Source organism: Xiphophorus hellerii, chromosome 3 (genome assembly GCF_003331165.1).
Source record: "Xiphophorus hellerii strain 12219 chromosome 3, Xiphophorus_hellerii-4.1, whole genome shotgun sequence".
In the NCBI taxonomy this organism is placed as follows: domain Eukaryota; kingdom Metazoa; phylum Chordata; class Actinopteri; order Cyprinodontiformes; family Poeciliidae; genus Xiphophorus; species Xiphophorus hellerii.
In genome coordinates, this window is record NC_045674.1 from 7,924,565 (window position 1) to 7,941,289 (window position 16,725).

General features: G+C 38.3%; 1 protein-coding gene across 7 annotated transcripts in view; it reads right to left on the bottom strand.

Moving 5' to 3' along the window:
• Positions 1 to 16,725, bottom strand: part of cadm4 (cell adhesion molecule 4) — a 231,216-nt gene that overhangs the window by 5,223 nt on the left and 209,268 nt on the right. For 5 of the 7 annotated variants that reach the window (XM_032557905.1, XM_032557901.1, XM_032557906.1 and 2 more), the window contains exons 6-8: positions 16,491 to 16,663; positions 5,260 to 5,370; positions 566 to 694 (exon numbers count right to left, since the gene is read on the bottom strand). In XM_032557905.1, the coding sequence (XP_032413796.1) occupies positions 566 to 694; positions 5,260 to 5,370; positions 16,491 to 16,663 (413 nt within the window). The remainder of the gene's footprint in view (positions 1 to 565; positions 695 to 5,259; positions 5,371 to 16,490; positions 16,664 to 16,725) is intronic. The other 2 variants (XM_032557908.1, XM_032557907.1) reach the window with 1 other exon arrangement.

The following is a 16,725-nucleotide window of genomic DNA, read 5'->3' on the forward strand; positions in this document are numbered from 1 at the left end:
ACAAAGCTCTAATGGCCCCTGTCTCAACATTTATTGGTTGTAACAGTGCTGTCTCTCTGCTGATTGGCGGTCAAGTCATGGTGGATGCTGACAGACAGCTTGTCTGGCCATTGGGTGAGTTATCCTGTTTGCAGCTAGTCGCACTATTCCTAAATAATTTATTAGCAGCTGCTCAACATAGTGTAACACTTGCAATAATGGGGGCACTTATAAAGATAGGAAACAGTGGGAGACTTCCTTTGAGTCTTGATGCACTAACATACAGTAATAAAACATCTAGGTTACGCCTGTCTTTCCTGCTCCACCCTTTCTCTTTGGCTTCTCGGGCCAAGATCATTTATTATGGATAGCGCTTTGCCAGAAAGGAGCATCCAATCCATCCTGGTTTCTGTTGACAATTTTAACACGTTAGTTTAAATGATTGTTTACACAGAATCTAGATGTACCCAACTACTAATAAACTTTTAATAGGAAATTTACCAGAAGCCACAGCTGTAAGGAACCTTGCCAGTAGTAAAAGAATATTTTGTTATATTTGTGTTGTGCATTTGAGATTATACTTTACCTTTCTGCCGGACAGAGCACCAGATGGTGACAATGAGGACACAGATGACGGTGAAAACCAGAAGGGCCAGAACGCCACCTATCACTGCATAAGGTACTGCGCTGTGAGTCTCAACCACTGCGCCGGGGTCTGAAAAAGAACAAAGCAAAAGAGAGAAAAAAAAAGAGAAAAACTGTGCATCAGTTCAGCGTTGGGTAATTTAATAGGAACGTATGCAGATAAATGGAAGAAACAGAGGACTCCAGGCAAAGAAACTGAGACAAAGAAATAGATGGATCAAAATGAAAGCAGGACATAAAGGGGAGGTCAAAGAAAGCCCGTTAAAACGTTAACATGGGGAGGGTACCAGGAGCAAGACGTGAGAAAAGAAAATTCGATATCTCCCACCCAACTTGCATTATCACCCTTCATCACCCCCCACTGCACAGAATGCCAGACAATCTGAATGAGTGAGAAAAAGGAAAAATGAGAAGAGTGAATAAAGAAATAAGGTAGTCAGCCTTTACAAAGACACTTCTTCCAAGCACCTGTCAGGAGAACAATACAGTTTGAGTGATGGAAACTTTAAGTGTGTTTAGAATCCGTGTAGTGCAACCTTCAAAAAAAAAAAAAAAAAAATCAACCCCGAATGAACTAGAGGAGATAAAAGGCTTGAAAAACCTGTGACCATTTTTAGATAGAAATGAAAACACAAGTGTGTAATACTGTAAGCCTAAAAACACCTTATAATAACTTCAGAAACGGCTTCAAAGTAAAACACAGTTTAATAAAGAAAAAGAGAAGAAAGTTTGAATGCTCTCAGTGTGTTGCAGTCTTTATCACTCAATGATATCAGAAGAATGCAGTGCAATTAATGGGTGGGATTACTGGTTATCTCAGATAAAAGAGTAAAATAATTACCTTAATTTCTAAATTAGCCCTTTGTTTTGTCACATATGCATGTTTGTGATGTGAAAAAATATTTTCTCCCGTGTCTGATTTTATCTGTTTTTCCTGATTTTTTGTCACACTTAAACATTTCTGTAACAAATTGTTCTATAACAGGTTTGACTAGGATTTACCGAAGCCTCAGGAAAGAACTCTAACTCCAGAGTGATTGACATCAGTCAGTTTATTTTTCATCTCATCATTGCATCAGTGTATGATTACTTTATTGTGCAGATCAGGCAGTTATCTGGCCTGGTTGGGGATAGGGAAACTAAACAAAAAAATGTGGTTGATTATTCACAACATAGCAATTTAGCAAACATGCCTACACATATGTTGGTTTGGATGTTTTCTGTAACCGATTCTTGAATTTGAACGTTAATTTTGAATTCATATTATGTTCAAATCACACATTTTATTTTCAGCCCGAAGCAAACCAGCTGGATTCAGATTTGAACACAACACAAAAGAGAATACTCAAAATCTTGCATATGTTCTTTCATTTCCAGTAGGTTCCCTGCATTATTTGCAATAAACTCCATTTTTAATGGGTTAAAATCAATCAGGACACCAGAGTTAACCTTATAGAATGGGAAGAGCTTTTTCACTCATCTCTATGGAAAAGATAACAGGTAAGAACTTGCAGTTAATGGGCTGTAACATTCAATTAGTCTGCTGAAGGAAAGTCGAGCCCTGAGATATTGGGATGATCATGACTCGTTAGCTGAATAAGGAACCTGCAGCTAAATTGTTAGTTTCGCTTAATATACTTGTGTGGACTGCATAGCTTCAACAACAACGACTGTGTGGCAACAACAAAAGCAGCATGCATAAAGAAAAAAAAGAAGCTTAAGATTGCATTCGAGATGAAATATACATGTCTGCGGAGTCCAGACAGCTGAGGCGCTGACAATAACAAAAACCTTTTGATGTGTTGCTGGGGAGCCCAACAGAAGGCAAGGCAGTTATTGATTCAGGATCTTTAGACTTCCATTGGACAGAATTAAAACATGAATCATTAATAAAGTGCTAACACACAGATCAAAGGGAGAAGGAGAGATTGATGGAGGAGAAGCAGGAAAAAAATGAAGAAAAGAAAGCTCATTCGTGTATATGTATTCCTTGGGCTCTCCCAAGGCGCTGTAATAAACTGATTAAGTGCATGATCACGTATTGACAGATGCGTGTATTATCAAAATGAATGCATCTGCAGTAACATGACGCATGGGATTCAAAGGCATTAAGACAGAGCAGTTGGCCAAAGCAATATTTCACAGGAGAAGAAAGAACCAAGCACTAAAGTGCACCTCATTCCCCCCATGCCAACCTGTTCTTAATCTGCTGCAGCCCAGAGCTCCACAGGAAATGACTGACATTATTTAAAATTGTGCTGTTTCTCTGAGGAGCCCCATGGAAGATGCACCAACGTTGACTAAACATCCGCCAAAGTGCTTTTCTTTACAGCTTTTCTTAAGACGTTTTTTTTTTTTAAACTGCATCTCCTCGCATGCCGCAGGTGAACATCCTCCACCTGCCACAGAAGATGGCAGAGGCAAAAAGAGAGAACAAGAGGGTTGTTCCTGCTCCGTGTGCCTCATCTCTCCTTTTAAGTAACAGAGCAGACAGATAAGCTGAAGATGTGGAAAAAAGAAAGAGGAGATTACAGCGAGCATGTCTTTGTGGAAGAGCATTTATGAGATAAGTAGATTCTTTAGATGGAAAGAATTGAAAACTGGTGGAGATTTTTAAGTTACGCATTCAGGATACCAAAGTAATGGCAGTGTGAGTTTCTTAGACCTGCTGTGTTGCACTTTTCTGGCAAAATGTGATCAAAAAGACCACCTGGATCCCAACTTTCACACCCCTGCTTTTCACTCCATATGTTGGCGTGTATTTATGCATGTACGTGAGTGTGTGCAGATAAATATATTGCTCTAGCCCTCTGGAGACCTATGTCAGTCTCTAAGCTCTTCACGCAGATTCATTAACAGTACCCACCAAGCAGCAGAAAAACCAGCCGAACATCACAGACTCGCAAACACAAACGCTGACTGGGCGGTGTGTTTGTTAGCAGGGAGGCATCAAACAGCCGGCGATAAGAAACCAGAGAAGGTGATCGCTGCGCGTGGCGCATATCCGAGCTTACAGAGGCACATATACTAATGCAAATAGAGGGTCGAGGAAGGTCGAAGCACAAAGGAGTGTGTGTGTGTGTGTGTGGGTGTGGAGGCAGATGCAAGTGTGGGAAGAGGCCACCGGAGAACAGTGAAATTGGTGGTGAGGAGGGCGGCACCAAAAGCTGAGCAGGAGACGACAAAAAGAGAGAGACGGAGGGCAAGAGAAGCTGTAACCTGCAAGAGATGGGTCACGAGAATAATGGAGGAGGTTGGGGCCACAACAGTATTATCCCTACTTCTTTATTTTTTTCCATTTTAATCTGCATGCAGAGAGCAATGTTACTCATGTCTCCATTATCACTGAAAATACTATATTAATAAGAAATGACTTTCAAGGAGCCTGTTTGGTAAAATTGATTTATACTTTCATTCTCCCCACCATGGAGCAGTAATGGCAACAATATACACACTCACACATTGGCTGTTAAATGTGCCAGCAAACAAATTACACCATGAATTCAGTTAATTAGACTTCGAGTGAGTGAATTTCAAAATTAAAAGCACAGTGCCAAGATGGTCACAGCTAACAGAATTATGTGAGCGATGAATTGGAGGAAGCAATTTTAGCTAAGTAGCCACAACCAGATCTTAAAATGAAATGGTCTGCTCTTGAAAACAAAATAAACACAAGAATTAAAGAAGTGCAAATTCTTGAAATATAAGCTGGAGTATTTAATGGATATTTCAACACAGAAGAAGGTAACATTTTTGAATCATATTTGTTTTCAAACATTGGTTTCCTATTGGTGATGTTAAATCCCAAAACATTTTAGCCTTTTTACTGCAAAACATTGCAATGCCTAGCCCAAATTTTCATGCTGCTTTAACTTTTTCACTATTCCAACACAAAGTCATGCATGATTTGGAAGGGAGGATGGGGGGGATTGATAAATGGCTTTCAATATTATTATGGGCACAATTCTATAAGTTGTGTCATGCATTTGTTTTCAGCCAATAGCCTTTGCAGTAACAGAAACAAGACTTTTGGAGTGTCTACCAGGTTTCTACAATTGATGTATACTTTTCTTAACTCAAGTTCTGTCAGATGAATGAACAGCCATTTAAAATGCTCATTTGAGATCATTTGAACAAACATCTTTACAGAACAGTCATATTCATATTGTAATTAAATGCAACACAGCAAATAAATTATTTAGGGTAATCAGAAAAAAAGGAGCTGTATATGAATGCCTGATATAATTTACAAATTTTATGTAACTAAAAAAAACTTATCATTTTCCTTCCACTTGACAATTTCGCAGTACTTTCTGTTTGTCTATCATATAAAATTCCACTAAAATGTTTTAGTTTTTTGGAACAAAGGTATGAATACTTTTCAAAGCAATTATAAGTTTGATAAATTAATTTGGCTCATCTTTCATTAATTAAGGAGCTAAACCAGGCCATTACATATTACATTGCAATATGTACATTTTATTTAAGCTTTGCATCATTATTAAGTTTTTATTGATTAAAAACAGCATCATATTAGTAAATGAATTGTTCTTCTTGCAGGTTACAGCATTCGCTTAGCAATCTTGCTTCGAGGGTAGAAGAGGTGGGAGGAGAAAGTGTGTGTGCATGGTTTACCTTCTGGGTCCAGAAAGCGGCTTTTTGGCGTGAGGAGAGAGGTGGTGGGAGGAGTACTAGTAGGTTGGGTGGGTGGAGTGGTAGGAGCCATGGTAGTGACTGACACATTCTCTACAGACAGACAGGGAATGGAATGGCACAGACATACACAAACACTATTATCTACAGCATGCAGGGATACTAAAAAACACAGACATACTGTAGGTTTCACATTAGGGTTTACACAGCACATAATACATGGCAGGCGATTTGCTGAATGTAAATATTAATTGAGTTAATGGGTGCTCTCCTGTTAGCTTTGGGAGACAGACAAAATTACAGATGAACAAGCAACATCAGAGACATGTACATAATATAAAGCAGATCCCCAAAACCTGAACACCTTTCATGTGACCTTTTTTCCCCAGTAAAACCCAAACGAAAATGTTGCAATAAGTGGTCAAAACCTTAAAAACCTTGTTGATAAGCCTTGTGATCGATTTCAGTATTCAGCTTTTGTATAAACCTTATTAACATGCCAAATATTGTCCGGGCATATTTGCCCACTCTGCCTTGAAAAAATTCTTAAAATCAATCAAATTGTGAGGACAGCCTTTTGGACCAGCTCCTCTCCTGTCTCATCAATTTGGAAAAAAACATCCAGTTTTTGTAATGCGGCTGCTGTCTCATATTATCTCCACTTATTTATGACTGCCTTCACTGTACCATAATAAATAAATATTCCTAGGCATTTTTGTGCCCTTCTCTTGACTGGTAGCTTTGTACAGTTACCTCAGTTTCATCTTTAACCTTTTTAACCTCTCTGAAAAGCTTTTTTAAATGATGCAAATGAGTAATTGTCAGGAAAGTCCTCATGGGGCAGCAAAACATTATTTCAGGATAATTAGATTTACTGTAATTGATCGCAGGTCTGAACTCAAGAGGACTGAATAAAAGTTTTGGAATGATTTATAAGGGTCTTGTTTTTCTTCTTGCACCACAAGAACTTGGTGATTTACCAGGGGCACGTACACCTTTGACTTTCACTGTATAACTAATAAAGTCACTCTAAAATAGGATTATGAATTGCAAAGAAGTTTTCTTTTTCGTTTCCTAAGCTGCAACAAAACAAAGTTTGCTGTATTTCAGGGAAGAAATAATCTTTTTACAGCTTTGCAGGACAGTCAACTGGAACCCCCTTTGAAAAGATGTCGGCTCTGCCTTTTCAACATTTTGGGTCATAAAATAGAGGTATTTTAAATATTTCAGAATTTTCATTCATTTTGAAATAAATCCCAGTCACAGCTACAGAGATCTAACCTCAGTAAGTATGATGGTACTATTACCATGTTTCAATGTAAGTATGGTGTTCTTTTGATGATATGCCATCTTGTGTCAAACACAGGGAGTTTTGGTTCAAAATATCAAGCTCTGTTACTTCACACCATCCATATTTGCGGAATACACCAGATCGATTCCTGTCAGCCTTTCCTCTGTCTCTGAGTGTTTTCCATGCCCTTTTATCATATCAGGGTCTTATCCAGTGTTTGTAAAGTCACTGTTAATCCATTTCCTCCAATTAATGAGATACAATCACGTGAATGTACAAAGTGATGCAGAATTCTCCATCTAAAATAGTAATATACTTAAATGTGATTAATCCCTTCAAATGTCTGAATGGGTTCAAAGCAAAGGTTTACAAGCTTTAAAAGTTTGATGGAAATCTACCTGGCAGACTGGTATTCTTCAGGTCAATTGGAATATATCAGGAATGAATTTGTGACCAATGACACATTTTCCAAGCTTCGGTGGAAGCAGTGAAAGTCTGACAGATGCACACTCGTTGGAGCAGCGCCATGCGGGGGAACTGTCTCATTTGATGCTGAACAATAGCTTGGATCCCGACACCATCCTCCAAATCAATGGCAAAAACACAATAGCGAATGGAGAGGTAGAAAGAGACAAGTTCATATTTCTGTTAAACGAAAAATAATGGCTGACAAGAAGTATGAGGGAAATGAATAGTTAGGTGAGAGTGTGTGTGTGTGTTCGTGTTTATTAGTGCACGGTCCTCGGCACTTTTGAAGTCAGAAAAATCTTTCTTCATCAAAGTAACTTGAAAACTAACTGCAATGTATGAGGCAGAGCTTGTTTTCAAAGACTTTGGCACTCACACATGCACGGTCATTCATGCTAGGTGAGCACATATGCTTACACAACAATGCATAATTGCTCCCCCCCTAACATACACACACAAAGATGCTGCCCTTTCTGCTCAGAAGTAATTTATTGGTAAGTATTCCTCTGTCTCTTCTCCCTATTTCTCCCACTGGCCCTGAGATCATCAATCTCTTTTTGCACTCTTCTTTGTCAGCACTATACTTCGCTGCCTCCTGCTTTGTTTTTTCTCCTTACTTCAAGGCTAGCCTGTGTCTTTCTCCCTTTGAAATAAGTGTGTGATACGTTCTATAAAAAGACTAAGCAAAAGGGTGTAGGAAAAAATCTATTTACAGAGAAATTACCAAACTCCATCCACAGGGCTGTGGAAAAGTCTGCTTTTCCCCCCTTTTTGTCAAACTATATTATGTTTTGTATTACCAAAATGTATTGGATAACCCGAGTAAACACAAAAAGCAGTTTTTAAATGAATGAATTGAGCAAAAACACTCAATGCAGCACTAAAATAATGAAAGGCAAACCAGGAAGTTCACCCTTGAATGGCTTCAAAATGAAGAAAATATATACAATTAAGATTTTGGAGTGATATGTTCTCCCACATCCCACATCACAGCTTCAGCTGATTTGGAGCATTTACTTAAATCCAAATGCAATAGAGGCATGAGCTTAAACACAATGTTTATGGTTGAACATCCTCCAGTCTGGCTGAATTAAAACAAAACTTAACAAAACTGGCTAATTATTGCAAATTCTTGATGGTAGTTGTTGCAAAGGGAGGAACAACTTATTATTATGTGTGGGTGCCTTTACTTTTTCCCAAAGGGTCACGTTTGCTTGAATACCTTTTTTACCTTCATAAAGTATAATTTAAGCTCCTTTTTAAAAATTTAAGTAATATTTGTCTGGTATTAGCATTTGTTTGATTATTTAAAATGTTTACAAAAAAAAAAAAAGCAAAACCAGAAGAAATCTCTGAAGAAGCCAATGCTTTTTTTTGGCACTGTAAGCCTCAATGCAGAGCCAAAGTGCTCCATGTTTCTGTGTGCCTTGAGCCTTTGGGATGAATATTATAATAGCTGGGATCGCTGCTCTAATTAACTGCAAAATGATTAATGTCTTACCTTAATTTACTCACTTTGTTTAACTTTTTCTTATGTTTTTTTTTCTTCTAGAATCTAATACTTCCTCTTTGTTCTATCCAATCAGCCGTAACCTAGCCCCTCATTTGCAACCCATGCTTTCACTAGACTTCATTTGGCCGCCTCAGCTGGCTTCTCTAGTTTCTTTCCTTCGTGGCTACATTCCCTCGCCGCCACTCTTCAGCTTAATTAAGGAGAATGCCGTACAGCTGTCGTTCTCTTGGCCGATAGCATCCCTTTTTTTCCCTCCACATCATATTGTTATTCATTAACACTATACGCCTGCCAATCAGACACACAGCCCACGTTATTTCCAGGGATGGGTGAGGCAGCACTTGCGATAATGACGTTGCTGCTTGTATCTCATTCTTGCAGTGGTGCGCCTGAGGAGACTGCATCACCAGCATGGATTCTTTCATGTTCAGCTTTCATGATTATAAGGGCCTTGCCCGGAGCATTTTTTGTCTATCCAGTTGTCTATCAGTGAGCTGAGTGCTAGATATTGGTGGAAGGTCCATGGCTGAGGGCAAGGAGGCCAACGCTGTTCAACTGAAGGCTCATTCAAAATTTACTCTGCCGTCAGGTGCATAGTCATGTGTGGAAGAAGGCAGAGCTGAAGACAAATCCGTCTCTGAGTTATCTCAGAGTCTGGCTCCGTCTGTCACTAGCCTCCAACCTTTTTAGTCTCTCCTCTCATTCTGTGCACTTTTAAAAGTCTCACTTCATTAAACGTAGGTCTGTGTTTTTTTATTCCGATCATCTTGACAGCTCATTACAACAGTCAAGAAGACACCGACTAATCCCTGTTCACCTCTCTATCAACGCTACCTGTCCTTTTCATCTTCCTGTCATCCCATTCTGTTTTCAAAGAATCTTAGAAGAAAATTATTAGTCCTCCAGTTCTCTCTGTTCACTTCTCCCTGCTGGTTTTCAGATGTCTATCCATGTATGTAAGCGTACTTTTTATGTAAAAGATTCCTATCGTTCTCTCTCAGTCTGTCTTCATGCATTTCTCCAATGGTCTGCAATTCAATCCTAATTGGTTTTACTGGCTTGGCAATTCATCTCAGGGCTGCAGCTCAGTTAAATTACGTAAGGCGGCCCTGTGGACCTTAGCAGGATTGTGGACTTTTATCTACAGTGTACTGCAAAAAAAGTAATATGTCTTGGACTTTTTCACCTCATGTCATGTTACAACCACAAACTTCACTATATTTTATCGGGACTTCATGGGATAGACCAACACAAAGTAATACATAACAAAGTGGAAGAAAATTGGAATGTGCTTACAAGTAAAAATCTGAAAAACTTGCAGTGTTTGAATTCAGTCCAATTTCTTCTTACTCCCCTGAATAAAATTCAGTCTAATCAGATGATCTCTAAACTTTTCGAGAACATCAGTGAACACACCAGACATGCCAGGACTTAAGATGTGGAGCATTTTCAAACAGGGTTAAGTAACAAAATCCAGAGATTTGGGTATCTCACCAAGAGCCGTTCATATTCTGATAATGTAAAAAGTTTGGCAACAGCTGCAAAGGTACCAGGACAAGACTGTATGCTGACAGGCCAGACTAGGAGAACATTAATCAAAGAAGCAGCCAAGATAACACTGGCCAGGCTACACAGCTCAGATGGAAGAATCTGTTGTCAGTTTGGCACAAGCAAAGTAGGGGACAGAACAACATGTGCAAGAAAAAAAATTAGTTTTTGGCCTATGTGCAAATCCCCTCCTGAGAGGAATACCAACACCCTAAACACACCACTTCCAAGGGGCAGCATCATGCTGTGGGGATGCTTTTCATCAGCAAAGACAGGGAAAATGGTCTGAGCTAATGGAAAAAAGGGATAGAGCGAATAAAGGCTGGAAAACACTTGAAATTGGAGTAGAGGTAAGGCCAATAAACATACAGCCAGAGCTGAAGCGGTTTAAATCAAAGCATATTCATGTGCTAAAATGACTGAGTCAAAGTCCAGATTGATATCCACCTAAGAAATAGTTCAAAATTAAAATTCACAGATGCTTTCCAGGCAATCAAACTGAGCCTGAGCAAGGGGATGCTGTATATGTTTTGTGAGGATTCACACATCAGCTCAATGCATTCACACATCATCATCTTTATAAAATAATGGTCTAAGTCATTTTTGGCCAAAAAGGATTTTATTTTTTTGCCTGAGTCATCTTTGGCAAAAAAGAGATGGTGCTTTTATTCTTTTCCAAAATCATTTTTGGCAAAAAAAAAGACATTTTCTTAATAATATCCCTTTCACTTCATTCCTATTCCCTACTTTCTGTTCATGTATTACAAATCTATCCAAATATAATACATAACAGTTTGTGGTTTTAAAGTTACAGAATATGAAATAGTTCCATGAGTGTGAATACTATTGGAAGGCAACTTGAAAAATTCAGTTTATCACTTCACAGTGGTGGAAAAAGAATTAAAAAACCAACAAAAGAAAATTGCTATACTTTTTTTTCCCAGGAGAGTTTCTACCTTCATGAGCATTAAGTTTGTGTCCCTTCATAAAGAGACCAACACACCTGCATCAACTGACTTTTACTTGAGTTTTTGGTGGAAAATAACTCTCTACGTGAGCTATTTTTTATTTTGAACTTGCAATAAAACTCTTTATTTTCCGCTGACTCATTTTATATCTTCCAGCGCTCCCTCTTTGTTTTCACCTCCTTCCCCAGTGCACTGTGGGATTCCCTCTGGGAAGACCGGGAGCCACGCGAACTGACATTTAGTTTATCTGACGAGCCGAGGTACTGAATTCTAACCCGCCTTCGACCTCTATTGTCCTTCCTCTATAACTTTCACTCTTTTCTTCGCTCTCTCCATCACTTTGTGCCTCACTCACTGTTCCCATCATCCGCTCTTTCCCAACTCCTCACACCTCAACGCTTATGCTTCACCCTCCCGCATAAAGAAACTGAAGTGCAGATGGACCTATAATAGGGGGCAAATGGGTGGCAAGGTGAGAAACAGTGGTGGTGTTGGAGAAGTGAGGAGAGAGGAGGAGGCTGAACAGGAGGTGCAAAAGAGGTGAGAACAGTGAGTAGAGCATAAAGGCGGCTAGATATTGAGAAAAAACATATGGAGAGCTTGAATGTGTGCAGTGAAGCAGAGAGAAGAAAGCAGTTATAGAAGAAAGACTGAAACAAAAAAATCAACATAAAAAGCTTTATCTTTTTTTCTGTCAAAACAATGATTAAGAATAAGGGAAGATTTTTGCCATACAGAGTGATATTCACAATTTAAAAGTAGTAAAAAAAAACATGAATCTAACAACGTGGGTGTTGAAGGTGAAAAAAAGAGAGCATACTCTGGGTAGGTGCTGGAGTTATGAATCATCTTAACATATTTTACAGCACAGAACGATATTTATTTTCCATATTGACTGATGAGCTTCATTTAATTCCCAGAGGCATTTCTCTAACACCTTATTAAATCATCCATGGTGGATTATTTGCACTGACAGAGATGTATAGCTTATGCAACACTCCAGTTTTGTAGAGCATTTCAAAAGACACACACACACACACACACACACACACACACACACGCCATACATACATCTCTGGAAACTTTAAAGCTGAATGTAAAGAGGGATCATACCATATTTCAAAAGAAAGAATTAACACCATGTTTGCCTCATTATCCACTGTGACATTTGTTCAAAACTCAAGAGCAGTGTTTAATATAATGACGTGCGGCAACAGCCCTGATCTCTTTCAGATAAAGGTTTGAAGAGAAACAATCTGCTCGCTCAGTGAGTTCATACTTTTTGTTAAGAACCGTAACACCACTGCTGACACAAAGCAACAGCGTGCGGGTTTAAGAAGCTGATTGCTGTCAAGCTGTTGTGCACAGAGAAGCTGAGTTTGTTTTAAAGTTTGTTTCTGTGCTTATTTTTTAAACAAATGCAGAGGTCTAGCATAATATAAATTATTGAGAAAAGTCCAGTGCTGTAAAAACGTATCTTTATATTTATATTCTCAGTTTTTATCACACTGGCATGTTATACATCATCTAACTCATTTTATTACAAGACAAAGATAACCTGAGTAAATATATTGGCTACTTTCAAATGGAAGCATACAGTGGTTGGTTGTTTGCAAAGTTGTCTTAGAGGACCTGCTTTTGAATCTGCAATTTTTGGATGTTCTCCCAGCACATACACAAGTTCTTGCCAGGTACTCCAGATTCCTATCATAGTCCATAAACAGTCTTTAGCTAATTGGTTATGCTAATCTGGCTGTAGGGGTGAATGTGTGCGCACGGTTATTAGTCTTGAATGTCCCTGTGTTCCCCCTTGATGAACTGGAAAATAGATTGTTTTCAAATGATTTTTTCATTTAAGAGAAGAAAGCTCACAAATTGAACCAGGTCTTATGTGCAAAAGTGAAAGCCCCCAACCTAATATTTGGTTATGCCACCCACAAATGGTAATGGTTCATTTGTATTGTGATGGAGGAATTTTTGTGGAATTGTTTTTGAAGAGTGAAAGTACTTTGACCAAACCATTGCGCAACCTTTATTTATTTTTTTTAGAGCATTTCAGTAGATTTTCTAGCATGCTTTCATCATAGTCCTGCTGCATAATCCAAGTGTGGTTCAATTTAAGATTACGAACTTATAGCCAGGCAATCTCCTTTTGCATTTGTAGTAGAGAGCAGAATTGCAAAATTCTGTAGAGTGGAGAATGATGTTTTGTTTTTTGGGTGGGGTAGTTACTTTTTTGCTAGGGCCATGTACAGTATGTTGGGATAAATTTTTTCTCCTAATAACTTAAATAATTAGGTTGTCCGTTTCTGCTTAAAATTGATGACCTACAGTGTGACAAAAGATAGCAAAATCTTTAAATGGAATAATGTTATTTCATCATACACTAATAGGATAGACCACAGAGACAAGAAAACAAAATCTTGAAAGACAAGAAATCAGAAAAAAATGTTTCTCCAGATGCATTTGCAGATGTCAAAGTCTTAAATGTCCAACATCCTAAGAAGCGCATAGAGAAAGAAAAACAAGAAGCTAGTGGGTGGGGATATCATCTTTTATCTTGCCACTGCTGCCACCCTAAAAAACTGTCATTATTAGTGTCACTGAAAGGTTGTACAATGGCATGTACAGGGCATCGATGTGTGAGAGAAAAGTGGTGTTAGTGTTATGGGTGTTGAGGGGTTGCTAACTAAAAGCAGCTCAAAATTGTTCCATAATACATCTCTGCTCTCTGCATTCACCCTTTCTGCTTCTGATCTCCAAATCAGGTGCTAACCGCAATGACAGGAGCCTCCACCAGGGGCTGGGGAGCTTGGATCAAAAAGTAGCAAGCCCTGCTGAGTGACAGTAACGTTGGTGTAATTAGGCCAAATCAAAAACAAGCCAGAAACCGGCCACTAATGATGAGCTCACTTTGCAGTTCATCCTCACTGCTGTCCTCACATAAACAAAATCCTGTGTTGTCCTCACACCACTGAAAGTTTAGTCAGTCGTTTCACGCGGCACTGACACATTACCATTCATCAAAACCTTGCTTTTTCAGATGCAACTGAAGCTCCGACAGAAAGTTTGCCAATTTGTCGCAGCTGCTGACAAACAGATGTATGAGATTTTCCTGAGGTCTGTATTATCATTTCCACTGAGCCATGATGCCATGTAACGTAACTGGGTTAGCTATCAATAAAGGAGAAAATACCACCGTATTATAAAGTCAGAAAGCCTAGACACTTTGAAAGTATGAAACAATTAAAAATCAGGCTTTTTCATTTTTACAGCTAGTTAAGTAATTTTAAAATTCATTCTTCACATCAGACATTTTGGAATCACTACCTTGAAAACCAAGGTTGAATGCCTTGAACAAACGTAAACAGCCAGACTGCTGAGATGCCCGCTAGTCTTGCAAGAAGTTTGTCAGGTAAGATAATTGGTTCTTCTGAAGCATTTTCATAGGTTTTACTTTTCATGAGTCATCTGTCTGCAAAAAGAAAGAAAAACAACTATGATAATAGGAAAGAATCCAATCAACAATCTTACTCTCTAAATATTACTTCTGGATGTTCTCCCACATCCCACATCACAGCTCCAGTTGTGATTTAATTTTTCTAAGTGTTTGAGCCAAATGAAGGAGAGATTTCAGCTGATGTGATTTTAACTTCCCTCCCATCAACCACATGTGCAGCATAATTTAAAACATATTTTAACCTTGTATATATATACATATTTACAAGAAAGGAAAACTTATTTACTTATTCATATATTGATATTTTAAATGTCTTAAATGCGGGCAAAGCCAAAGCAAAGACTAAGTCCTTGCCTTGTGAACAAACTTGGTGAATAAAGCTGATTTATTCTGAAATGACATTTGACCAAATGACTTGTGGTAAGAGACTGATGAAGTCTCAGTAATGTGATGTAGTAAATATTCTCAAGGTAAATATATACTGATTATAAGTAGAAAAGTGAGACTTGCACAACCTTTGCATGGGTTTCTGACATACTTATGTATTGAGAAATGAGAGGCCTGATGGATGTGTACATCACAGTGACAGTGGAAAATTTTTAATCTGAATCAGTACAGAATCTCAGAGTTTGCTACCTGAATTTCAGTGTTTGATCTTTTGGATATAGGTGGCCATTTTTTACTGTGTGAAATTACAGGCAGAGCGAAGGCATTTAGGGTGTGGTTTTGTTGGGTCTACAACCTTCTGCACTACGACAGCTTCTCTTCTTACTTGTTCTTCCTCACAGGATAAATCACTTTACAAACATTTTTGATCCTTTCTCAGTTTCTTTTTATTCACATATTTCTCCATGTCAACAATGGAAATTAATGTTGTGATATATAGGTCTAAAACTAATCCGCAAATGGAAGACTTATAAAAATACCAGATATGTTCTGGAAGAATATAGTCACTATCATTGTATTTAAGTGAAACACCTGGGAAATATAAACAACAAAAAGTTCCTTGACTAACTCTAGCTCCTCTCCAATACATCTGCTTATGCAAAAAAGACCATTGATCTGAATTTAATTGCAACATATGCTTAGCTGTTGTTTGTCTGCCAAATTTAATCATGTAAACATGTTAAAAAAAACAACAAACTGAACTCTGTTGTCTGTTTCTGGTGTGTCAGTGAGTTTTGAAAAAACACAGATCACCCATCTGTTGCACAAGGTCTGGAGCCTATCCCAGACTTGGGTTGGACCAATGGCAGGTTACAAGGTTACCAGTCCATTATGGTGCTAACACAAAACACACTCAATCACACACAACCACACTTATAGTCAAATTAGAGACACAAGTACATCTACCATTCACATTTTACTCTGGAGGAGCAAAACAGGGCACTCAAGGACTGCCCTATCCAGGCACTTTAAGGATAAGCAAAACTTTATACCAAAAAAAATTGAAGGATAAGTCCAAAACCTTTACTGGTAAAAAAAATAAAATCAGCCGTCTTCACTTATTGCACTCAAGAGATTTCAGTTCCTCAAAATTCCCTGAGGAGAAAATTGAGTCCCAGCAGAGATAATAAGCGAGCAACACACAAAGAATATACTAAATAATAATGTTTTGAAGCTTTCTTGTTGAAGCAGTCTGAACATCATGTGTACTCAGTTGCACAGGATATTTAGCAAAGAAGATCTGCTATGACCAGAGCAAAAATAAAATATAATTCATAAAATAAAACACAGCCTAAAGACAAATAAAATGCATCAAGATTTAAAGTGTCTGTTGCTCTGTGCAATAACAACCATATTCTGAAGATGCTGGAAAGAAGAGATGATCAATAAAAACTCAAAAGAACAATCTCAAACAAACAACAGTATAAAAAAGAACATGAAATTACTAAGAACAGTTAACAACTTAAAAGTGTGATGGAAAGGAAAAAAATCAATGGAACAAATTGTTGACATACTCACCATACACCAACAAGGTGTAATGATCAGCTGCACGACCGTAGTTGTTCTGGGCTTGGCACAAATACGTCCCGTTGTGTGATTGGCTGAGACGGGAAATCTGAAGAGTAGGCCCAGAAATCTCTGCTCTCTCAGGCAAAGTGTCATTTATCTTGGACCACAGGATGTCTCTTGGCCTAGGAGGAAAAATTGAGTGAGAATATTAAAAATGATGCTGAATTCAGGGTATGCGCTCAAT